This window comes from Helicoverpa armigera, chromosome 24, assembly GCF_030705265.1.
Source record: "Helicoverpa armigera isolate CAAS_96S chromosome 24, ASM3070526v1, whole genome shotgun sequence".
Lineage (NCBI taxonomy): Eukaryota > Metazoa > Arthropoda > Insecta > Lepidoptera > Noctuidae > Helicoverpa > Helicoverpa armigera.
The window spans coordinates 7,737,246-7,763,331 of record NC_087143.1 but is presented as its reverse complement, the minus strand read 5'-3'; the positions used below and the strand labels follow the sequence as shown (position 1 = coordinate 7,763,331).

The 26,086-nt window shown below is 34.8% G+C and overlaps 1 protein-coding gene across 1 annotated transcript in view; it reads right to left on the bottom strand.

Annotated features, from left to right (window-relative positions):
* LOC110371177 (uncharacterized) overlaps positions 1 to 26,086 on the bottom strand; it is a 111,200-nt gene that overhangs the window by 50,912 nt on the left and 34,202 nt on the right. Inside the window, exon 2 of the mRNA XM_064041277.1 lies at positions 8,720 to 8,812. Coding sequence (XP_063897347.1) covers positions 8,720 to 8,792 — 73 coding nt within the window. The 5' untranslated portion in view covers positions 8,793 to 8,812. The remainder of the gene's footprint in view (positions 1 to 8,719; positions 8,813 to 26,086) is intronic.

The following is a 26,086-nucleotide window of genomic DNA, read 5'->3' as shown; positions in this document are numbered from 1 at the left end:
AAATGCATATAAAAATTACGAAAAGTCTAAGTAATAAACAACACATTTTTTTTTTTCATGGAGTTGTTAAAAAAGTCGCTTATAAAATTTATTTTTAAGGACTACACCAAACATAATTTAATGGCCCCGACTTCCGAAGAAGGAAGGCGTTTTTCCGGAAACAACGTTCGCAATTGTATTTTATTTTCACAGACCCCAAGAATAACTTTCAATTTTTTTTTTAGGGGTTTTTAAAAATGGTAAAAATGATATAATACTTATTGCTTGTTTTCACAGCTGGTTGTATCAGGAATTTTTATAGCTATCAACTTATTTTTATTGCTTTGTTTATAGAATAACTGTGTCAACTAGATTCATTGACGATCCTGTTGGTTCAATGATCACCTTCGGGCTGCCGAACAGAGGATCCCGTGTTTGATGCCCTGTAGGTATTGTCAATATTTGCGAAATGAGCATGTTTGTTGGCAGTGGTCGGGTTTCAATAATATGTGGGTATACTTGTAGTAAGTATAATGTACTTTTTCAGTTGTATTAGTATACAGAACACAAGCTAGTTAATAATTAACGTTGGGGCTAACCAACCGTACCTATGTGCTAAAGTGTCTCGACATTATGATTCTCTAAAATGAGGCATAACAAGACATTCTATATTATTAAATACATTTCTTTCTTCAAAAGAGTGATATCTCCAAATCACACTTGACCGGTTGTGTCTTTCTAAAACATTTCTACGTTAAATTCCCCACGTTGTTTAGTTCAAAAATTCCTTTACACAATGTAAGCCAACAATATATCGTCACTTATTTTCTCACAATCGGACAAAAGTTTCCTTGTTGTTCCCAGTTTCGACTTATAGCCTTTCTTCAAGGATAAAAGGTATTAGTTTTGGTCTTTAGCCACATAGCGGTTTAATTCGAATTCTTTTGCGATTTATAGAAAGTTTTTTGGACTTCTTATTGTGGTTTATGCGGGTCAGAAAATAAGGGTCAAAATTGGTAGAAACTTAATTGTACCTACAGCTAAGAATTTCTTCTTTTTCTTCATCTGTTTTTTGTTAAACACTCATATTAAGTTAGCAATACAAATTGTTAGCCTAAGACACACTGCGATATAATTATTATTTTTTGTAACAAGTGTAAGCCATTTACATTTTTCTTACAACATGTTTATTTAAATAATCTCGAAAAACAACATACAGTTGCCATAGCAACCAACATACAACGAACTAACCCAACTAGATGTGACCTTCAGCAAAACTTCAATGTTGCCACGAGCCACAAGCCACTGTAACCCTCTAAGGGACTACGTGAGACTAAGCTGTAAGATCATTTGAGTAAACTCATTTCTACAAATGAGTACACCATCTGGCTTTGGAAGGCCACTAATGAAATCGGCGGGTACAAGCCACAGAGTGGGTAAAATTATAGAGGCGGCTTGTAGGTTATAAGTTTTGTGTGGGCAAAACTGTTGATGCTTATTTATTTTATTTTTCACACATTTATTTATTTATTAAATACTTTTTGCACATTTTTTACAACGGCGGACTTAACGCCCTAGGTGTTTTTTGTCAGTCTACCTTTGAGTAGCGGAGAAAAAAAGCATTACATATAGTAATTAACGGCGGATTTAACGCCTTAGGCGTTTTCTGCAAGTCTTCTTTGTTTGGTGGAGAAATAGTATTAGGGGTTAAAGTATGAAATTGCCGTTTTATTCTAGTAGGTTTTTGAATTGCCATAGAGTCTTCATGGTTTGAGGTTTTCGAATGGAACTTTTTTCACGTGGTTTCTGTGATGTTCTTCTTTTAAAAAATGTGAAACATTTGATTATCGATGTTCAATTGTTTTTGTTATTCAACTTAAACAAGAAAGATGGATACTGCGAAAATTTGAGTAATTTTTGAATATGAGTTCCGACGCGGGATTGAACGGCAGAAACAGCCCGCAATATCAATGCTGCATTTGAAGAGGTGTCTGCTAAAGAACGCGCCGTGCGATTTTGGATTAAACGCTTTCGTGGTGGAAACTTCGACTTGAAGAACGAGCCATGAGAAAGACCGCCTGACAGGTGATTAACGAGAAATTAAGAGAGACGGTGAACGCCGATCCTAGTCAAACTACCCAGATACCCAGCCGAACACCGAATAATGTTGAAAAAATTAGCAGTAAAACAGCCACGACTCATGAATCGACCTTCACCGCTATTGCTCCATGACAACGCGAGGCCTCATACAGCAAAATAAACCGTTTTAACTCTTCAGGAACTGCAGTTGGAAACTATTCGTCTTCCTCCATATTCGCCAGACCTTGCTCTAACGGACGACCATTTTTTTTGTGATTTGGACAATTATCTACGTCACAAGAAGTTTCTTCCCAGGAGGCAGAACAAAATTCTTTCACACTGTTTGTGCAGTCTAGATCCTCAGAGTTCTATCGTAAAGGCATAAATGACCTTCTTATTAGATGACCGCAATGTATAGATAATAATGGCAACTATTTTGATTAAATAAGTTTGTTAAAAATTTAAAAAAAATACAATTTAGGTTTTCAGTACAAATCGGCAATTTCATACTTTAACCCCTATTATTACATATAGTAATTACTACTTGATTATTTATGTTTTAATGATTACAACATAGCATTAATACTCACTGTTGCTAACTTTACTTTAACTAACAACTGAGCCAGATTATTAATGGAATAATTTAAAAAAAAACATTCAGTATGTTAAACATGAAACTTCAAATATTTTTTAACGCCAATTTAGTAACTTTATTCAGAGTTTTACTGAACAAAATAAATTGTCATTTTTATTCATGCAAAATGTTGTGTAATTTACTTAAAATAAAATGTCACATCTAAAACTCCCTAACTCTATGGCACAGACAAAGATTCTTTAAAATTACTAGACATTTCTTAGATGACCTTTCTTAGATTAAAGAAGATTATCTTGATTTTAAAAACGAGTTGCTTGAGTTCTTAATGTTTTCAAATTATTCATAAAGTTTTAAGGTAATCCCGACTTGGGAAAAGAGAAAATGGTATTATTTATTACTTTTCTCCGGGTTCTAGAAGAATCTATTATATAAGATTTTGTCTAAACGTTCAAGGCTAAAACTCGCAGTAAAATTAAGCTTGATATTCAGCTTTATAATTGTTTGAAATACCTATGTATGTACGTAATATAATTATTACGATTCTTTTTAAGTTTTACATTACACATTTCCATTTAAATCCGATATCCATATATTTTATAAATCTCAATTTTCCTGATGCTCTTAACATACACAGATTTTACGTTTCTCAGAAAAGCTTTTCTTTCTTTTTCTCTCGCTTGAATACACTTCTCTGTATTTGTTCAGATATTTTCAAGCATTTCAACAAATACAATTTAATAAATATATCTGTAAAGAAGAAAAGCACTGGTACTCAGCTACATCCGGTTAGACTGGAAGCCGACCCCAAAATAGTTGGGGAAAAAGGCTCGGAGGATGATGATCTATAAAGAAGTAAACTTAATTTCTAGACCTAAAAAACCTTCAATAAATTAATTTATTTGATAAGTATTCAGCCACGGAGTGAGTGCACAAGTGTATCAATCTCCGGGCCACTTTGTGAAAACGTCTTTAAAGAATCAAACCCGAGACCCCATGCACAGCAACTACGCTATGATACTATAAGACTAAATCACCACTTCTATATTATACAAATCCTATACGAACACTAAAATCTCATAGTCATGACAAATGGCTAGATCCAGAGACATCCACAACGTCACAAACTTTACTTCTTTTGTTTAGATAAATGGTCACATCCACAACACAACCTTGATCAATGAATCTATGCGACTGCTAAGTGCTAATCCTAATTATACTGTCACGTGAAAGAATGCACCTACGGGATATGTAGTATTTTGACTATTCTATATTGCAGACGAAGTTGCGGGCAACAGCTAGTGACAAATAAATTGTTGACAAGTCCAAAAACATTTGCTCAATACGGGGATCGATCTGGCGACACGCAAACCAGTCGCCAATTGCGTCGACACTGTTTTACTGATTGCACTCGAAAAGGTACTGTTCAGTCGGGTATGTGTGCGTGAAGTTCTCGCTAGATTGTGTATGTATGTGTGTGTGCTGTGATGTAGGTAGTATGTTGTATCGTTTTGTTGGATGTGGCCGTTGTTTCAAAGCATTATAATAATTTGTTTAAACTGTGGCTTCATGTAGCATCGATATAACGATTTCATCTTCATTTCGCGCAATTTAAAACAAGTAATTAAAGAGTTCAAACTCTTTTTACAAGCTTTTTTGTAATAGTTAATATTCGCAGTATTGTTCGCGTCCAAAGGAAAAATTCAAATGGTAACATATAGCCTTGTAAAATTCTGGTACTTAACTGCACCCGTTGAGACTGGAAGCCGACCTACCAACGTAGTTGGGAAAAAGCTCGGGAGATGATGATATACCTTTCTGAATAGTATAATAAGTTAATTTATCATTGAAATATTTTTTCAAAGCGGACCCGATTATATACATACATATATTTAGTTCCCGATTAGCGTGAGTTTATGTAAATAAAAAGAATGTTCCTCATTCCTAATGACATCTATTCTTACAACACCATATTTACATTAAAGTCCAACACCACAAAACAGTGACAATCTAAACATACCCGAACTTGGTTCTAAAACCACATTAATTCTGATCTCCTAACTCCGCCCTTTGAGAGTGCTCCGTTTTAATCACGATAGGTTCAACTCGGTTTCTGCTCCTTTGTGTCAGCTAGCGATATATCTTAAAATGTTTTGTTTCGAGGGTATTATTACATTTGTAAATGCTTTCGTTGTTATATTTGGTCCTTCTGTGTAGATCTTTTATCTTTTAAGCGGGTTAGACTTGCTTGTGTGTGTGGAAATGTACATGCATGTGTCTCTGTACGCGATAGCTCAGGAGTGCTCGGTAGTTTTCAAATCTTCAGATAATAAACGAGATAAGTAGTAAATATTTCGGCAATTCTATATTGCCCACGCAGATGAAGTTGCGGACAACAGCTAGTCAATACTAATATTATAAAGAGGAAAACTTTGTTTGTTTGTTTGGTTGTAATGAATAAGCTCAAAAACTACTGAACCATTTTTTTAAATTCTTTCACCATTCGAAAGCTACATTATCCACGAGTACCATAGGTTATAAATATTTTATTCCGGTACGGGCAGTAGTTACCACGGGACGTGGGTGAAACCGCGGGAAAACGGCTATAGTACGCGCCAAATAAGCGTGTAATAAAGTTTGTTCACCTCCTTCTACTAATGTATCCCAATATTTCAAAACGATACGAAAAAAATGTATGGGCAGTGTCGCTAACACGATCAAGACAAGTGTATCGTGGTAAGAGGCGTCCTTGTCGCAAAGGATTACAAACCTTTGGGCAAAATTATGATCAGTCGTTTTTAGTTCAAATATGGGCAGACAAGCGCATTCCAAATTCGAAATGACGGAAGGACATTGTTACAAAATGGCGGACAGGTGATGCGCCCCTGACGGCAGGGCGGTTGAATGACCTTTATTACAAGTTTATTTGGCGCGTACTATAGTAATAAATATAATATGATGTGCATACACTATTCACACATCTCCCGAGCCTACCCCTAGGTAAGACTGATTTATCAGAGTTACTGGCTTCTGACTGCCCGTAACGACTACCAAAGATCGTCGTAATTTATCGTGCTCACCGAAATAAAGTCATTACATGTCATTGGTTGAAAGTACACATGCGCCCATTGTCTTTGTATGCGTAAGCTCATGAGCGCTCAGTAGTGGTCAAATCGCCGAGTCATTACAAAGACAGTGTGTATGTACATTTACACACACAAGTATATCTCACCCGCTTTCCTCAGATGAAACATCTGTAAACATATGTTTTTGAATATTCTGGAAGTGATAAAAGGAAAGGGTTGTGTCGATTTTCAGTTGAGTGATGATATCGGTTTTGATGCGTTTGTGCTAGATATGTTTCTGTTCCGAAGTATTTGAGTTGTATTGGTACTCTTATATCTCGCTTGAAGGTTTTGGTATCTTTATGGAATCTACCAGTGGTACCAAATATATTATTCTGATATATAAGCTATATTACAGCCAAGATTTATCAAAATCCATCTCGTAATTTTTACGTGAAATAGGAACAAACTTCCATACAGCCAGCCATCCGCATGTATGTACTGGAAAATCTTAGGATATAGCATAGTTCGGGATTTTACAGTAACATATACAAACTTTCGCATTTACAACATTAGTATGATTGTTTAACTTACATAAAGGAATAGTTGAAGAAACCTTTTTGCTTTGATTAAAGTTATAACATGATATTACTGTAGTATCTTAGGGTATTTTTCTTTAATTAAGTTTATGGATTCCTTTGTAATATTTTTCAATAACGAATATTAATATATTAGTGTACGGCTTTTATACTCTAACTAGCTTCCGCCCGCGGCTTCGCCTGCGTAGAGTTCGGCTATATCGCGTTTCCAAGAGAATTCTTCAAAAGTCCGGGATAAAAACTATCCTACGTTCTTTCTTAATGTCAACTCTATCTCTGTACCGATTTTTATTAAAAACAGTTCAGTGGTTTAAACGTGAAAGCGTAACAGACAGACAGGGTTACTTTCGCATATTTATGATATTAGTAGGGATAATCTTTTATTAAATACCAATCTATCTACATAATAATAGATATTGTATAACCGAAAATAGCTTAGTGTCACATATTGTAACAAAATTCAATTAAATAGTTGCCCATTACACTATCCGTAATGAAAATAGAATGACAACAGGTTGCAACCAAAATTATTTCGGGAACATCGTTTAAATATTTCAAACAGCTAACTTTAGCAAATCCCGACGATTTAACCGAGTTAAAAATTCAGTAGAAACTCCAAAACATTCACACAATGTGTTACAGACAATTTACCTACATATCTATACTGATATAATGAAGAGGATAATTTTTTTTGTTTGTTTGTTTAACCACAGATGAATCAAAAATTAGAAGAGAGGTCAGGCGGCTTCTTGCAGGTCAAATAACCAAAGGTGATCAAAACAATCAGTTACTATTAAACAAATGATGTGTTTGGGTTCCTTGCCACATCTGTCAAAGATTGGTCTTGATTGATAACAAAAATGGGCAATACTAATACTATACAGAGGAAACATTTTTTGTTTGTCGATACCTTGGTGGCTCGAAAACTACTTAAATAATTGGAAAAATCCTTTGACTGTTGGAAAGCTACACTGTCATCGAGTAAGATAGGCTATATTTCATCCCGGTACGGGAAGAAGTGTCCCCGTGAAGCGAATGAAACCGCGTCAAAACAGCTACTAAAAAATAAGACCCGTTGCAAATCAAAATATCATTCCACATACGGTCAGAAAAAACATTAAACTCAAAGCTTAAACCTCGGAGGCGTTATTTATTCAGTGTCTTTTTTTGTTGTCTGTACACTAACAACTAACTTTCGTTTTGCGGACTTTTATGTGGGCTGTACATTTTTTTGCAACTTTTGCATGAAACAGCCCTGTTCGGGTTTTTAAACTCAATGGCCTAGGTTTTAAACTGAGTTTCTAGAGTATATTATTCGCATGGTTTCACGCAGTTTGCTTTCTCGTTTTTGTTTGGGACTTGTTTATAATTTTCGTTGCTGCATTAACGCTGCATTCAGGACCAAAAGACCATTTTTTACACTGAATTTTAGCGACAATTTTATTCATGTTATGTAAATTGGTCCTTCTATCTGAGAAGAACCAGATTGTCTGGTCCTATATATTTGTAGGAAGTGTCTGGTGTTTTAAGGAGGCCATTAATACCTCCTATTTATACTGTTGGTTACGGTTGTTAGTAGGGAATATTGGCTTTGTCGAATTTCTACCATTCTATGTACATAGGTAATATGTATAGGATTTGTAAATGGATAGATGATTGCTCTGCAAAGTTAATAGTGTTATGCTGAAGACTTGAGACTGTATCCGTGTCTTAGAATAAACAGTCTTTTATTTCTTCTTTTAGGAGATTAATGGACACACTCAGAGATATTTAATAGTGACAGATTCTCATAGAAATGCACTAAGGAACGGCCTAAGTAATCATTTAATGTCTCTGAGTGCAGGTGTAAATGATATTAACTTTATTATTTTATCGGTGTTACCAGTGGTGCCTTTACGCATCATGTCGTATAATATGCAAAAAGTAAATACAACATTTTAAAGGCAGTAAAGAAATCTTGTTGGTTATAGAAAATATCATTCTTATTTTGTGTAAATTTCTTATGATAAGATGAAAATACCTACATGTTAAAGTAACTCCGTTTGCCAAAAGAAAAGTTTTAAAAGACATTACTTTTATGAAAAAGAAAGACGATAGACGAAAATCTATCCATTCTTAGTCTACTGTTCCAGTGCAATTTATGACATCCTATAACTGATTAGCACATCTTAACACACATTTCTGACTATAAGCCTACTTCTTCTTTCGTGTCGATGACATGTCTTATAGTGAGGCTACAGTTTGTCAGCCCAATATGCCGCCACGGCCAGAGCACGGCCGGATGCGCTCATGAGGTCCTGCCGCGAGGAAGTTTCAGGACTCAGTGGACATGCGATGAGGTGGGAAATGGTCTGCATAGCAGTCCCGCAAAAATATATTTATAAGTCACTAAAATCTTCACTTACCCTCTCCAGCGCCTGTGACGGTGTGTATGAGAAGCACCACAACACACAGGCACCGTTGGCCCTCCACAGACATTGCTGTCGTGGCTACCGCACCTGAAACAAATTGAATATTTTCTTTAGTAAGGAAAAATGTAGGTTATATAGTCGGTCATAAAGTGTACTACAAGTCATCATCATCTTCCTGCCCTTATTCTAATCTAAATTGGGGTCAGCGCAACTGTTTTCTTCTTCCATATTCTTTTATCTGCCGTCATCATCATCATCATCATCAGCTTATCGCAGTCCACTGCTGGACATAGGCCTCTCCAAGTGCACGCCACTGAGATCGATTATCTGCCGTAATTCTAACCTATTCTTACCAAGGCTGCGGGATTGTTCGCACGATTTAACGCGACCCAAGAAAACGGTGGGCTCTAGAAAAATATGGTGGGCTTTGCCAGTAAATGTCTGACATTGACTCCACGCTACACCCACGGCAGGATGATTTACTATCAAAAAAGATAAGCCTATGGCATAAAGAGGTACTCGATAAATGGGCTATCTAACAGTAAGCTTTAGTTTTTCAAGGAATTAAGCTCTTTAGCTTCAAAATATCAGCATAAACGATTTTTACATTGTTTTTTGCACCACACTTACTTTACATGTTGTCTAACACAATCGTAGAAATAATGTCACGGCATCATTATAGAGAACATAAAGTTAACACATTTTTTACTCAAAACGCAAACAGCGCGTTTTTTACACATGATAAATTGAAATCTAAACCAGCAAGTGCCAATACAATTCAAGAGTCATCGACCACTACACCGCTATAAAATAAAATAAAAACAACAAAACTATACCACAACACGACTCCGAAGTCAATTTCACCAAAATACTTAATTCAAACCAAAAACAAAATGGAAACCTTACATAAACCCAGCTCCAAAATGAAAAGATAACGCTCCATTTTACACCGATTGTTTCATTTAATATAATTAATCTTTCACGCTTTGTCGCGACTCCACTTTATTCGGGATATTTGGCCGACATGAAAGAGCTTTTAGTGTATACTGTCGGATGCGAAATGGGTTTTATCATGTTTGTTTTGTAGATGCGATGTGATAAAAGATTTCATGGCTAAATGACTTTTGGGGATTAATTAAAAATCTTGCCTGTCATTCTTTGACGGGGGTTCCACCAGACATTTGCTTTGCACAATTTTTTCTCCATGTTTTATTTTAGAGTTTAGAGAGTTTAGAGACAAGATATTTCAGATACTTAAAAATCAACAGAAAAAAAGCTAACCTGTAACTGTTACCCCCTAAAAATATTCACAAAGTTTTTTCCCCAAAACACTACCACATCACTCAACTATAACGATTATTGAGACACCTGTTTCACTAAGAACAGGCCCAAAATATACTTAACGTTTATATTTCCCAGAGGGAATGTTAGGCTCACGACTAGATCGCTCTAGCACTCAAGAACAGGCGTTAAATTTTATTATGCGCGTGTTTTTGTCATGTTGGGAGATAACTGAAGGTGTATAAGGTAATGTCTAGGAATTTGGTAAATAGAGTATTTGGGAGTCACATTTGACGGCTGAGGAAGTCATATATGTAGGCTGATGTAGTAATTTTGCTTATGGTGGTAAAAAGTAGGAAGCTATTTAGGTGTGTATGAGTCTTTTCTCCTCCGTGGTATGATCACTATCCGTATTGTTTCAATAGGCACCTCAAATTTTTGAGCTTGGCTGGCATTAAACTTCTTTGGCCGTCGTTATGGATAGTCAGACGCCTGAGTTTGAGTTTGCCTGAGGTTGCCCGGGTAACTGGGTTGAGGAGCTCAGATGGGCAGTCGCTCCATGTAAAACTCCGGCTCTTCAACATCCGGGTAAGACTGTAAGTCAACCTCAACATAGTTCAGGAAAAGACTAAGCAAATTAACGAGCCTCCCAAAATACAGAAGAACTTCACAATGAATTGGTCATCCACCCATAGTCCGACCGCGCCAAGCGTTGCTCAACCTTTACGAGTGTCACTTAGCAACAAGCTTCTCAAGTTACCCATAAAATAATCTGATATCAGTTTTCTTAGAAGGGTTATGTTACTTATGTAGTTCTTCCCACGCAGTACCTTTGTAAAAAATGACGGAATAGGCGATCCATCACGGTAATACTATTAGAAGGGGCGGCAGAAACATATAAGTATGATATAGATAGAACATACTAATGTACTTTCTAAGTATATCTTGGACACCAATGGCTGATAAAAAGGTGAAGGAAAATATTGAAGAAACCTGGCAAGCGTGGTGATTAATGCTCAATCCTTCTCCGTGTGAGAGGAGGCCGCAGCCCAGCAGTGGGACGATAAAAAGGCTGTAAAACATAAGGGTGCGTCCTGCAAGGGCGAGTCAATATGAATGCGTAACGATGTCGCACCATGTTACGTAGGCCACTGCAATATAAATCGGTTGTTTGTTGTTATCGCGTCGCGTCGAGCGATTTTACATTCGCATCCAAATCGCTCACGTAGGACACACTTAAAAGTATTTTTCTGAATATTATCTATTCTATATATTATTATAAATTGAATCACCCTTATTCATAAACGTGGAGTTAAGATAATCCGAGTTTAAACCGAAGAACATGTATGATTATTCCTTGGCATAACTTTGATCCCTATTCACTAATAAGAGGGCTATATTCTGTAATATTATTTCAAACTAAAACAAACAAAACACTAGAGTACAAAGCCTATTTGTAAATTATAATCTGTCTATCTTAAGAGCTTCGAGTACCTAACTATCATTAATTTGAATCCATTTATTCAAATGCGTTGTTATAAAGACTTAAGAAACAATAGAATGGGCTCTTACTACTGACAACCATTGTGGCCGAATCAAATTATAGGCAAGAAACTATTTGTGTTAGACAATTAATTATTAAGTCTACTATTGTTCGGGAACGTATTTCATGGAATTGAACGTCGAATTTTCAGTACTAATGGTTTATAAATCAGTGATTGGTATTTGATCGGTGAGGAGCCGACAGACTGACACTTTTATTAACCAAATTTAGTCCGGCATAACAAAGCTGATAGGGTGTTTGTACGGGATAATCTCAAAAACCACTGGCTCTCTCTCAAGGCTGATTTGAGATTTTGTTGGGCTGATTTGAGCCCGTATGACGAAGTTGGTTGTAGGCTACTTTTTGCCCGGGTGCGTAAAGCAGTTCCTACGAGATACGGGTAAAACCGCCTGTAAAAACTAGCGAGTGTAAAGTAAAAAAGCAAAGCAATTTTAAGTAGATGCGTACATATCCCTAAAGAAACGAATGTAAAAATTGCTCACTACTTTTTGTACCCTATTTAGTGATAAGATAAGATCAATTTTATTTCAATATCAAAAAATATAGTTACACTATATTATGTGTGGTAACAGACGCCCTTCAGGAACCCTAATTACAAATTTCAGAACTCTAGTTCAATCGATAGACTAGCTCAAGCGTCACCACCAACCAGGCTGTCTTTACACCTGCTAAGCCTTAAATTACGTCAGGAGCAAAGTACCCCTCCCCCTCAACACGCCTATTACCAAAACATTACATTAGGATTGTACACGACAAACTTTTAGTCGGCCGATAGTTTGTTTGGGCTTATAAATCAGTATGAAGATGAAGGGTAGTACGACACATTACAAACATCTGGTATTTAGTCACTATTATTTTTTATGGGATATCATCAAATGACTCGCTGTGAGTTAGCAGCGTGATGGAGTTTCAGACTGTTACTGACTAAAATCTATCATGTTCCTTCTTAGGCCTTTTATGTACCAGAGCCGCGGTAACTCTTTTGAACAATCCCGCAGGCCCGGCAGGCTTTAGCCCTGGTGCGTCTCACTGATTTACCCGGTATCCGACATACTGAAAACTTAGATTGGAATTAAGATTTTCTTTTTAAAAAATTGCCAACTGTCGCCCGACTATTTAGTCGGCAGTGTGAGTACGTACCCCTATTACCAAAACATTACATTTAGACAGACAACTTGTATAATAGGCTTCACCTGTCAATTACTAACTGCTTTAATTAGTAATCTGTTGGTTTGAACCTCTCCATTATTATATTATAATGTACATCACGTGTAGGGGAAATTCATGAACAATTGTAGGTACTGAAATTATAGACTAGATGTTTTCTGCGATTTTACCCTCGTTATGTGGAAATTACTTCTCGTACTGGGTTAAAATATAGCATATATTGTCACTCAAGGATGGTGTAGCTTCCAAACAGTGAGAGAATTTTATATACTTATGAAAATATTAGTTTAGGTGCACTTAAACTACCTTCAATAATATCTGTGTCTATTGCGCGGAGTACATTTAACAAGCCGTTTTCCCGAGGTTTCGGCGGTCGTAGGTGGTACTACTGCCCCTACCCGGGATAAAATATAGCCTACATTACTCTGAAGGCTGTAGCTTTCCTACAGTGAAAGATTTGACCAAATCAGTTTTATAGTTCTGGCGACTTTAAGGTACAAACCAACTCAAAAAAAACTCGTTGTAAAATTAATTTAAATGTACTAAAACCATCATTGATCACATTGATCCTTACATAAAGAGAGATAGTGAATTATAGATATATTTCAATAATGTGATAACTCGACTAATCAGTAATTATGTATGTACATAATTAATTATAGCACATACATACATACAGACTTATATAATACATTAAATACACCAGTAACTTTTATTCCGAATAAGCGTTGCTTGACAATTACATTTGGCCTGTACTTGGCAACTTTTAATCACGACTGTGAATGAGATTGAAACACGATTGAAATTGAATAACTTTTATAGCCTAAGGGAGTAGTGGTTTATTTATTGTGAATGAATCGCTTTGAGATTCAATAAAATTGATGTTTAAGTTGATATGACAACTGTGTGTAAATATTTTTGATTTTCGATAATCAGTTTTTGTTTCTTTTTGGTACTTTAGAGAAGCTGAGTCTTTTGTCTTTTGGCCTATAACGAATTTGTCAAAATATCTCTCTTTTTTGAACTTACCATGCTCAGCCTTTTTGCAACTATAATATGGTCGGTTTCCAGTCTAACCAGTTGAATACTTGTCAGTGATTAACATGTTTTACTATGAGATCTTAACAATGATTACATTAAGATATCTGCTATTTAAAACACTTTCCATGAAAGATTTCTACAGACCCTTGTTAGAACAACAATTTAATTAAACAAAAGAGTACCTCATTTACTGTCTTCTAAACAAAATATCTTAACAAACATAATTATTACACATCAAAATCAAGACAGAACGGCATCAACTTTGGCACGTTAAATACAACTTTTGGCACAATTCAAAATGAACCTCGGTGGGGTTCGTTCTTTGTAGGTATAAAAGGGGCGATGAGAACGCAGTAAATGTACCTAGCGAAGCTTAAAAGATAATCGCCTGTTACCTTATTAAGAAATTGTAAGGTAAAATGTTATGTTTAGGGAAATGCTTTGGATTATAAATTTTGGTTTAATGATGGTATTTTGCTTGTGTTTATTTATAAACGTGCTGTTCTACTCGCCTTGTGAATAAAATTACTTTACGAACCAAGATAAAATAACGGTCTTTATAATACTAATAATTTATAAATTTTTGGGTGTTTAAAAGGATTTTGGTGGCTGAAATTATGTTACTAGAAACAGCATTGGAAGTGTTAGAAAGAAAATTTAAAACTCATCAAATCAATGATTGAAAATCTTCTGCGTCTTGATTGGACAGATTTTTGTTAACATTTTGTTGGCTTATTCTGTCAGATCTCTATTTCAAAAAAACAGTAATACCGTTAAGATACTGCTATTTATACGCTTTGAAAGTAACTTAAAATCTACAAAGCGATTTTAGCCCGATCCGGGATCAACTCGAATTCCCATGCACAGTGGTCATGCTAGACCAATTAGGCAGTTAAGAAAAACTATAATTCACAATTCGTAGGTCTTAAGAGACAATTAATGGTTACTTAAGCCATTCCTTAGTGAAGAATTTCTTTGACAATCCGTAACTAAAGAGTGACTTAAGTAACTCTGAGTGCGTCCATTATACTTGTAGAAAATAATAATACGTTAAGATTTCTTACTCATTTTATTTGTCGTTTGTACTACAATGTAAGCACAAAGCTATTATACTAATATCCTTTGTTAAATTCTAAATACCCATAAACGATTCACCCACGCTTCTCTGAGTGCGAGTAAAGATTACATTGACGCCATTTTGACGCCGTGAAATGGCGTTTTCTTAAATGTATAGATATCTTTTAATGTTATAAAGATATCTTAGGGTTTTGTCGCGTGTCCTTTTAAAGTGTTATGTGGTTACTTTATAACTAAGAAATAGTAACACAATTAAGGATAGTATCATAGAAAAATACGATTTCCGAAAACACAAAAATACTTCAAAAATAATTTCTGTATCGGTGTATATTCTTCGATTTTGTGTACTTTTTGTACTGCCATATAATGATACTTGAAAGTTCATTATGAATGTAAGAATTGAATCTAAATATGCTACATAAGAAACCTGATTTGGTTCTACCGAATCTCGATAACCACTGGTCCGATTTGAATATTTCCTTCAGTGCTAGATAGCCCTTTTATCGGGGACGGCTTTGGATACTTTTTATCTGAAGAAACGTACAAAACTGTAGTTTCATAGGGCGCAGGTAAAACTAGTAAAGGTAGTTAACAATAATTTTCTACGTTCACACTTATTACCTTTTAACGTATTCCACATGGAACATTATTTATTAACAAACTTCCTACTAAAACAGAATTTAAATGAATTAATTAATAGCTATAATTGCAGGTAGCATTCGATAAACAGCAGTTAAGCAATTAGAAGTAGTTGCGTGCATCTGTTACTTGCAACTGTTGCTCTAGCTTAGAGATGGGATGTTATCGATATCGATAGTTTTGAGATATTAAATTAAATCCTACATATATTTAGAAATCTTATTAACGTCACTTTATTATAAATTCGAATCGGGGCCCATTCATAAAATTCTGATGTATGCCGCTTCTTTTTTATGGGAAATCATCTAATGACGCCTCCTGCTGTTAGTTAGCAGCTTGAGGGAGTGTCAGACTCTTAATGACTAAAAACAGTCGTATTTCTTCTTAAGCCTTTTATGAACCAGGTCCGCGTTAACTCTTTCGAACAATCTCGAAGCCCCAGCAAGCCTTGGCCCTTCTGGGCCCCGCTGGGTATGTAAGTAAGATCAGAATTAATGCGAATATTTACTTTTCAGACGGTTACCAAATAAAAAATAATTAACATGAGTCAAAAGCTTTTAGGCTCTTAGAGTGTACATTTAGAGAACGACCTATTTACTTGTAAAGTTGAAACTCAGGCTTTCTGCCTGAGTTTCAACATTAGCTATCTAAAGCCTAATTTTGTAAGATGAATACACTCTGAGCTTTCACAATGAAATCATCTGCCTAGTCTTTTTTCCAACTATGTTGGGGTCGGCTTCCAGTCTCATCAAGTTCGTTTACAATCATATCGGGATATCTTTTGCAATTTTCTTTTTCAATCATAATCCAAAAACGTCTATAATTTCCTGTCCAAAATAACTGACAATTAATAGTCTACTTCAGAAAATTCAGTAACACAGTCTTATAAATCAAACAACCCTTGTATAGAGGTACATCGAATTTTCCTAAAACATGTATGTGTACTTGAATTTTCCTCCCAATATTACTTCGAACATAACTTGTGAACAGGTTCAGAATATTTCGGCCTCTTCAGGGAATCCTTAAGTTTATGATATTTTGAAAATACGACCGGATAAATAAACACGACCCTGGCTTTTATTGATTGCACCCTCTTATCGGACGTAAGGGATCTTTAGGTTTTGAAGAGGGAATTCTCTGAACTAGCTGTGTTCGCCGGTCTTACCTAAGTAAGATTTTACTTGTGTATTACACAAGAATGATCTTAGGTACTTGTATAATATACAATACACAAAGTGTATTGCCGTAAAAAGTGGATGTGATGATGTGTGATTCTGTTCTCTGGAAAAACTTAACTATAAATATGCATTCGGATACAAAAATATACCGAGTACAGTTCAGCAATTTTAGCTTGAAAGTGTTACAAAAAATCACAATATTTTGGCATTCATTTATAAACATAAGTTTTGACGTGTTACTTCTTCACGAAAGAAATGCTACGGATATAATATATAAAACATGTCAGATAATTTATTTTTATTTGCTTGAGAGTTAATTCAGAACATAATAATTCCATATACACTTGTTAGTACAGCATAAAGCTATGTTAGTAGGTTGTACCTTGTAACTATTCGTATCGTAACTTATTAACATAAAAATAACACATAAGCTACTGACACATGATGATGTCCTTTTAGATTTATCGGCTACGGCGGCCGTTCTCATGTAAGGAGATTAGCTAACTGCGCAGACATATTATAGTGTACAAGCATGTGCGCAGACACAGGTGCACTCACTATTCCTTCACTCTCATAGCCCGATGGGACGCAATCCGACACGACCGGAGAGAGATCAGGCGCTGGACCGACGTTTACACATAACATATTTAATAACTGAGTGTGTATATTAGTAACTTATTAACCGGGGTGAAACCGCAGGATAAAACAAGTTAATAAATTGTCAATTTTTAAGCTGAAATATTCACGTTTCACATCACATTTCACATTCACATTTTGATAGATTCGTGAACAATTTATTTTCATATAATTTACTAAAGAAATTGAAACGCGGGGTGATTGAATCGTTTATTTATACGAATTTATTTGTGAGTAATTTGATATTATTGGGCTTCTCATTATTCTTTGAGTGTTTGATTGACATCAAAGTGGTTTTATTTCTTTAAATCTCACATAGTTTATTTTTCAAATTTAAGTTTTAAAAAAGGTGCTTTAAGTATCAATATAATATAATAAAAGTAAACGTACTTAAATTGATGTTTCATTTATTGTTCTTTATGTCTTAATTCATTAAGCAGAAGTATGACTCATTATGATATCCATCATCATAATCCTGCCGGTATCCCAATTTTATTGGCGGTCAGCGCAGCATATCTTGCTTCTTATGTACTCTTGTATCTGCCGTAATTTCATCAGTAAAATACTTTCTAGCCATATCTTTTTTCACGAGAAGTATATTTTTTTTGTGTTTGTGGTAAGCAAAAGTACAGCAAAAAATTATTACAAAAACACAAAAATAGTTTCATCGATAAAAACCTGCTTGTCAGGCCCACCTCTATGCCAGTGGTTCTCAAACTTTCAAACAAACGGAATTTGTATTCGTCGTGTAATTTGATTGCTAACGACTCCACGTTCCTATCAAAGAGAATTGTCTAGAAACGTTTCCCAAAGTTTTGTGCCCCCTTTTCAATTGTTCGAAGGAAATGGCTTTAAAAGAAGATCGGGTTAATATATTTTTGTTGTCTGATCTTCAAATTAGATTAGGAGTTTTGTAAACTTCAAAATTGGTTTTGAACTTTTTTTTGGTGATTTTCGGAAGTTGGTAATTGATTTGGTATTTTAGTGGTAAATGATAATGATTATTTTATAATTAGACGAGTTAATTAATGAGTAAGTAATAAATTGTTGTAGAACCAACAATGAATAAGTAATACATTGTTGAACGACCAACACCAAAATATACAACCTGTTTAAAATCCATATAAATAATTAAATAGAAGAAAGACTACACATGAAAAATTATTTTAAAAAATGTATTACGTATTGTATGTATTACGTAAAAAGAAAAAAAAACGGAACATAAAAGAAGAATGGGCCATCAGAAAAATAGTTAATCACACTGGTTTTCAACTAGCCTTAAATTTTATACCCCTTAATTTTTACGAATAGCCTATAACCTATAGATATCTTTAACCCTATATCACCCATTATCATACACCCATCGACAGTTTAGCACTAAAACTATAAAACTTAACGACAGTAACGTCTGGGTGACATCGATATGCCAATCACGTCACTGGTCGCGCGATGACGCACGTGCGGTTTTGAAGTAAAAGGACAATGTCTATGAAGATATTTGTGTGACCTAAAAACTAAGTATAGTTATCGGCACGGATAATGAGCTCTCGGCGGAAGAGTGGGGATCGCTTAATATAGCCAATAAATCACTTCTGCGCAGGTAAAGGTCAGGGCTCAATATCCTTGCTGATTATTATAATCTTTATAAACAGTGTTACTCAAACTACATACTCGGAAAAGGTGCGTATATCATACGTTCTTAGTTCATGTCTCTCTTTCACTATTTTTATTATTAGTCCAAATTCGTATTTGCATATCGCATCATGTTCAGGTGCTGTTATCTCCATCATCATCATCTCCCGAGCCTTTTCCCAACTATGCTGGGGTCGGCTTCCAATCTAACCGGATTCAGCAGAGTACTAGTGTTTTATAAAGAGCGACTACCTATCTGACCTCCTCAACCCAATTACCCGGGCAACTCAATCCCCTTGGTTAGACTGGCGTCAGACTTACTAGCTTCTGACTACCCGTAACGACTGCCAAGGATGTTCAATGACAGCAGGGGCCATCCGGAATAGTCATTGGTGTCTAAGATATACCTAGAAAGTACATACAAACTTAGAAAAGTTTGCTGCAATCTCCATGCAACCACAAATAATCAATGACAGAAAACAGACAAATTACAAAATAATCCCCGTATTTTTCAACATTACACAAGAAACTTGAAACTAGGGCAATCTACTACAGACGAATCCGGTTCCGTAAAATCCGTTCAGATCCATCTCGAAATACCCAGAAAAACCTATACATGTGATATCTTTTAGTAAATTGAAAATCTGCAGATCGGAACAACGACATTTGTCTAGACAAGTGTAGGATCAATTCGGGAAGAGAGATTGGTAAAGCATGATTGCTTTAAGATTGATATAGACGTGGAGGTATTTTTAGTTTTAGAACGTGGAATTTTAATCTGGAAACTGTCTGTTAAAGTATGACTGTAAATCTTCTATCTGAGATAGATAAATCTTCTATCTTAGATGTATATGAAAGAGAGTTAGTTACACTACTTCACACTCAAGAACGGCTGAACCCTTTAAGCTGCAAGTTAGCCTCTGAGAAGCACAGAGGATAGTTTATGTCACCATGGGTACCGGCTACGGGAAGCGGTTATGTCGGGACGCGAACTAATCCGCGGGCAGAAGTTACTATATAATTATAAAGAAAAATATGCAAAAAATAGGTGAATCAAGTGAGATGAAGATGAAATAAAAAGAAGTGTGGAAAAAAAGGAGACTTGATGCGCCGACCTCAAATTAAAATAAGATGAAGACAGGATGCTGAATTGTAATACCTGCTAAACTAAACCGCTTGGGAAATTAGTTTCTCCAGTAATTGGAGTAGTTTTAATTAAACTCTATTTCTGAAAGTTTTTAAAAGTATTCGTCAAATGAGTAGATTTGATTTAGTTTGATGAAAAGGCAACAGAAACTGATACCTCTGAAATTGAGATGCTTTAAAATATTTATTTTGCAAAGTTCTTAAAATTAACTATCATATATTATTTAGCTGTCACAAAATTGTATTCGTACCTATACTATACATTTTCATTAAAGACGTCAGATTAGATAAAGATATATCAAAAGATTTTATGTACCTACCCTTCTTCAGATATACATATGTAAGACTGTTTCGACGTAAATAGATACGGTATTTGAACAATGCAACATTATTTATAGCAATATTCACTTCAAAACAGTTTTGACAGAACCATAAAAATACATTTCAACTGCAAATAAAATGCAGTAAATATCTTATAAACGAAAAGAGTTTCCCACTCACCAATTTATTCAACAATGAAACATATTTTAAAAATTTCCTTTCTTAATAAATCTTCTGAAAACTTACAGAATCCAATCCCACTTTATCATGATGGTATAGGGTTTCAGTTTTTACTACGAAACTTTGACTACTGTGAAATCTCTATCTGAGCTATAACGACTTTAAACTAGGGTTGCTTCGATACTAGTTTATTTACTTCAAACTAGATTTTTTTGCGGTTTCACCCGCAATCGGAGGGATCAACTTCATCTATTTTAATACTAAATTCAAAATTCAAAATTATTTATTCATAAAAAAGAATTACAATAAAAGTTTGGCATTGACCCTTAAACTACTTATATACCTACATTTTACCCGCATTCCGCCAAAAAGATTTCTTGTACCCGGGTAAAACAATATAGCGTATGTCATTCAGGAATAGTGTGATTCCCAACAGTGAAATATTGTTTCTGATCATGTCAGCGGTTTTGAGGCCTTTTGGGTACCAATAAACAAACTGTATTTTCCATATCCGGATACTAAATAATAATGATTTGCTAATGGTTATGGTATATTATTGCCAAGTTTCGTTAGAGTCCATTTAGTATTTTTTGCGTGAAATATTAAAAGACTTTAATATTATGAGCGATATTTTGTTTGTGCGTATATTAATATTTTATAATATATAACAAGTATATAAGTTATATATTCTCGTTATTTCATATGTTCGTGTTAAATGAATAAATACAATATTCTCTTTGTACCTACCAAAAATAAAAAAAGCTTTTGTATTACATGTGATGATGAGATTTTCAATCGTAAATCACATCAAAGTAAAAAATCGACTTTTTAAACGAATACGAGTCTTCTCCCCCCTACTTTTCACCCCCTCTTATCAGGCATCAAGTTGCCATTGAATCGCGTAATCAATCAATTTCCAATTTGACATCCCCTTTTTACGCGAAAAATCATAAAATTAAAAATATTTTGTCGTAAGTTATCGATCATGAATTTAACATAAGAAAACTGGCTTTTACTTTTTCAAATATTAACGATTGAACTCGTGGCCCGCAAATATCATCATTTTTTTTTAACGATGTTAATTTTATTATGAAATCTAAAAAACACCACATACCGATTTTTAAGTTAAAGAAATCAGCACATTTACACACGCACACGTGCAAAAGCCTCTCAACTGATGTATTTTTTTGGATTCAGTAAAATCACTCGATTGATGATCTATCTACTATTTTAAATAAGTATACTTATTTGAAACAATTGAAATACTATTGTATATAGTCTATTGTATTGATATTGTTTTGCTTGTGTGCATAAATTTGATAATAGGGCGCATCATTTCAGCTAAGAAAAACTGTAAGCATAATTTCTAAGTCCCGTAGTTGACTTTAAAACACATCATCCCGTGATCTGTCTCCAAAAATCCCGGGGAGTGACAGCCCTGGCATCTTGCCGGGAACAGCAAATCGTTAATTGCTAAATCCACTCAGGATTAATTACTCTGCTTTGGCTTAAATATAAACAGTGGCCTCGTTCTACCATGTTGAATTTTAAGATTAGTGCAAAAAGTTCGCCTTATCTGGTCATGGCAGACTTTGAGTTTGAGTTCGCCAAGAGTTTGTTGAATTATGTTATTTAAATGTATCTTGTTCGGACAAATCTTTGTGCTTTTAGAGCTCTAGTACTTTTGAAGTACATTTCGGATACGAAAAGATAGTGACAGCACACTAGAAACTTCAAGTCGGCCGATAGTTTGTTTGAGCTCACAAAATATGAGTATGAAGATGAATGGCAGTACGCACATTACAAAGATCAGGTATTTAGCCGGTATCAGACTGACTGATTTCTTAAAATAAAATAATTGTTAATCATTGGGTCAACTGTCGGCCGACTGTTTAGTTGGCAGTATGTAGGAACGCAAACAGCGAAAGAAAGCATCATAAGGAAACATGGAACGCAAGCGTGGCGATTAACGCTTATTTCTTCTCTGTATGAGAAGAGGCCTGTGTCCAACAGTGAGACTGTGAAAATGCTGATGATTTATCTAAAGACCACCTTTGAAATGTGACCCTGTACTCAGATTATAATAACTTACAAGTATAATTTTCACATAATTACTGAGCTTACACAGTAATATGTGTTAATTAAGACATATTTTATTATTCATGGTCTTAAATGCCTCGTGTGAATTACATTTATTATCAAAGAAGAAAGCTTCATAAATTATGTTAAAGGATTCAACTCGTGTGATTTTAATGATGAATCGTTCTTGTTTTTATCCCTTAATACGTAAAATACTTATATTAATGCATTAAATACCAATCAAGATGAATTACAAATAAGATATTACTAATAGTCATTAAAAACTTCTTCAAAATCCTAAATTCTGAACACCAAAAAAAAATACTCAACGCGGGAACCAAACCCAACAACTCAGTAATATATTTCCCATCATCATCTACCTAGCCTTTTCCCAACTATGTTGGGGTCGGCTTCCAGTCTACGAATGCAGCTGAGTACCAGTGTTTTACATGAAGCGACTGAATATCTGACCTTTTCAACTCAGTTGCCCGAGCAACCCAATACCCCTAGGTGAGACTCATTGTCAGACTTACTGGCTTCTGACTACCCGTAAACGACTACCAAAGATGTTCAATGACAGCTGTAATGGTCGTCGTATAATGGTGCTAATAAACAATTGACTCTCAATTGGACGTAGTTATGCAGAAACGTTCCAACCCACTGTAAGTTGAATTTGAGATGTAAGCATTTACGCGTTTCAGTTGTATTCTTTTTTATTCTAACTAGTAAAGGTTTTATTGTTGAATTATATTGAGTTTAGATAACCATATGCTAAATTTTAGGCTGTTCAATCACAATAACTCGATTTCGGGTGACTTGTGGGTTGGAACGTTTCTGCATAACTACGTCCAATTTATGTTGAACTAAAATCGTCACCACACGAAAACAATAATTGAAAATCTACAAAATAAGTAAACAGAATTAATTTCATACAGAAAATATTGTAGTCAAAGTGCTGAAAATACTTTTGAAACTAAAATAAAAGTGCATTAAAATACAAAATAGTGCTTTAAAAGTTAAAATTGTGTGAATTGCCTGTTTGTGTCGAAGTAGCCATTTAAAAACGGCTATTCTCAAAACTTGGCCATTCTTGGAATACGATTTATTTATGAAAGAATTCTCAAGTGTTGTAGGCGAGTTTTGACAGCTCGGGTGCAGTGTAAAATTTTCAGTTGGTTCATATTTTAGCACTTTTTGTTAGAATTCATGCCACAAAATCATTCTAATTATTTTCGGAAATAAATATCTACCGAATGAGATTAAACAGTAGATACAGACCTATGTAATGATGATGATGATTGCTGAGTTTTTCTTATATTTTTTACTTTTCTCTTGTCCCATTTTCCAACTAACGACCATGTTATTCTTATATTTATATCCGCACTAAAAAAATCAGGTCACACTACCAATTCCCAAATGGATAGCCATTCAATCCTATGTAAAAGGGACAGCCTATTACCATTTATTTGTCGCAATTCTAGCGCTGACAGGAAAATCGAAACTCGCCCTTAAAATAGAACAGTTTTTCTACGGAGTAAGGAAAATGAGTGGAGATGCCATAATGCAGGTAGGCCAGGCGCCTTCATCTAGGTCAAATACATACGATGGCCATGACCGATAAGATCAGTTCTAGTGAATTAATTAGGAGTTCTTGTTCTATGAGGCCATTGGCAACGATTTTTGGTCTTACAAAAAATGAGCGGGTCCAAAGAAGGCGTATAAGAACGGAGACAGAAACGTTCCTCGTTGCCAGAATACCCACATTTTAGAAGCGCTACTTTCTTAGCAGATTTTTTGTTATGGTACCTCCGCTAGTCATTTTGTTCTCCATGACTTTTTCCATTAAATTGTTCAACCGTATTATTGTAGACTGTATCATTTTAAATTATGCAACGGAATCGCCCAGTGGACATCTGTCGATGCTTTTAATAACTATTTTGCTTTTAAAATTGAAATGCCAAAAGAGATTTTACGAAAATAATTTTAACTATTTTAAAAGGCAAATGTTTTTGGCAGTGTTTTGCCGACAAATATATTATCAATTTTCCCTTTGTGTGTCACAGAGTAGCGAAAGCAGTTGGTTTATTTGTAAGCAGAGATTTAATCAGTAGATTTTGTGTAGTCGTCCGTCATTCGGATGTTATCGGGAATTAATCTTACTGTATCAACTTGTACTATGTATATTTATGAGAAAATGTATATCAATATTTTATTGTCTTTTTTGTTGCATTGCATGTGTTTCACGGGACAATTCTTTTGAACAGTTTGTAGTAAAGTTGTCCTGATTGTTTTCGTGATTACTCAAAAGTATAATAAACATGCTGCTTAATTCTTTATTTTCCCACTTTAAACTAAATTAGCTGGACTAACTAAATAAGAAGGAATTTGGGATGGAAATTAACTGATTCCTAAAAACTGCTATAAACCTAACTTAAACAAAATCACATAAGATCCAATGTCTATAAAAGATAGGCTCCACTCTACTTACGGACGGTAGCTTTTGACATTAATTCTATGAGGCTTTTAAAAAGCCATGAAAAGAATCATTTTCATAAGAACCCAGTATTAATTCACTGTTCAATAACAGCTAATAATTTCTGAAAACTGAATACTTATCGACAACGGCCGTCAATTACGTTTTAAAATCATTGCCTTTTTATTGACATGGAAACTCAATTCTCGGAAAATAAACTTCGAGTTTTAATGGCCTTGTTTATTTACTTTTTTTTCCTTTGTGACGAATGTAAACTTTTGCTTAAAAGTTGACGAAATGTGAAGACTTTTAATAAAAGGTGGATTTTATTGCCTTTTTAGTACAGTTGTTAGAAGATAAACTGTAGATCCCGGCTGAAATTTGAATACCTTTGGCAGCCGTTACTGGTAGTCAGGAGTAAGTAAGTCTGACAGTCGCTCCTTGTAAACACTGGTATTCAGCTGCATCCGGTTAGATAGATGATGATGTTAAGAGATAAATAAGATCACAACACATTTCACCCAATAGCAATAATAAATTACACAAACAATATTTTCTTCCCCCCATTTATACATAGAAAAACAAGTCTCACCGTCTTGTCAAGCATTCATTACAGTATTTGACACTTGAACAAGCAATTCGTTCTTGTGGAAAAACAGAAAATGTGCCTACAATCTACATATACTTAGAAACATTCTTGCCAAGAAAATATTTGTTTAGGTACACGGAAATCACTTATTCTTGCTATTTATTGAAAGACGATGTCTGGTATTCTGACATCTGAATGACAAGTCGTGTTTTGAATTTGGTAAATAAATTATTTTTTGGGTGTGTGGAAAAACTCTTTTATTAAAAAATGGGGAAATAGCTAAATTAAGGCCATTCATCAAATAAAAGGAAAAAAGAATTGTTAATCAAAATTGGTCGAAGTATTTATTGCAACTCTA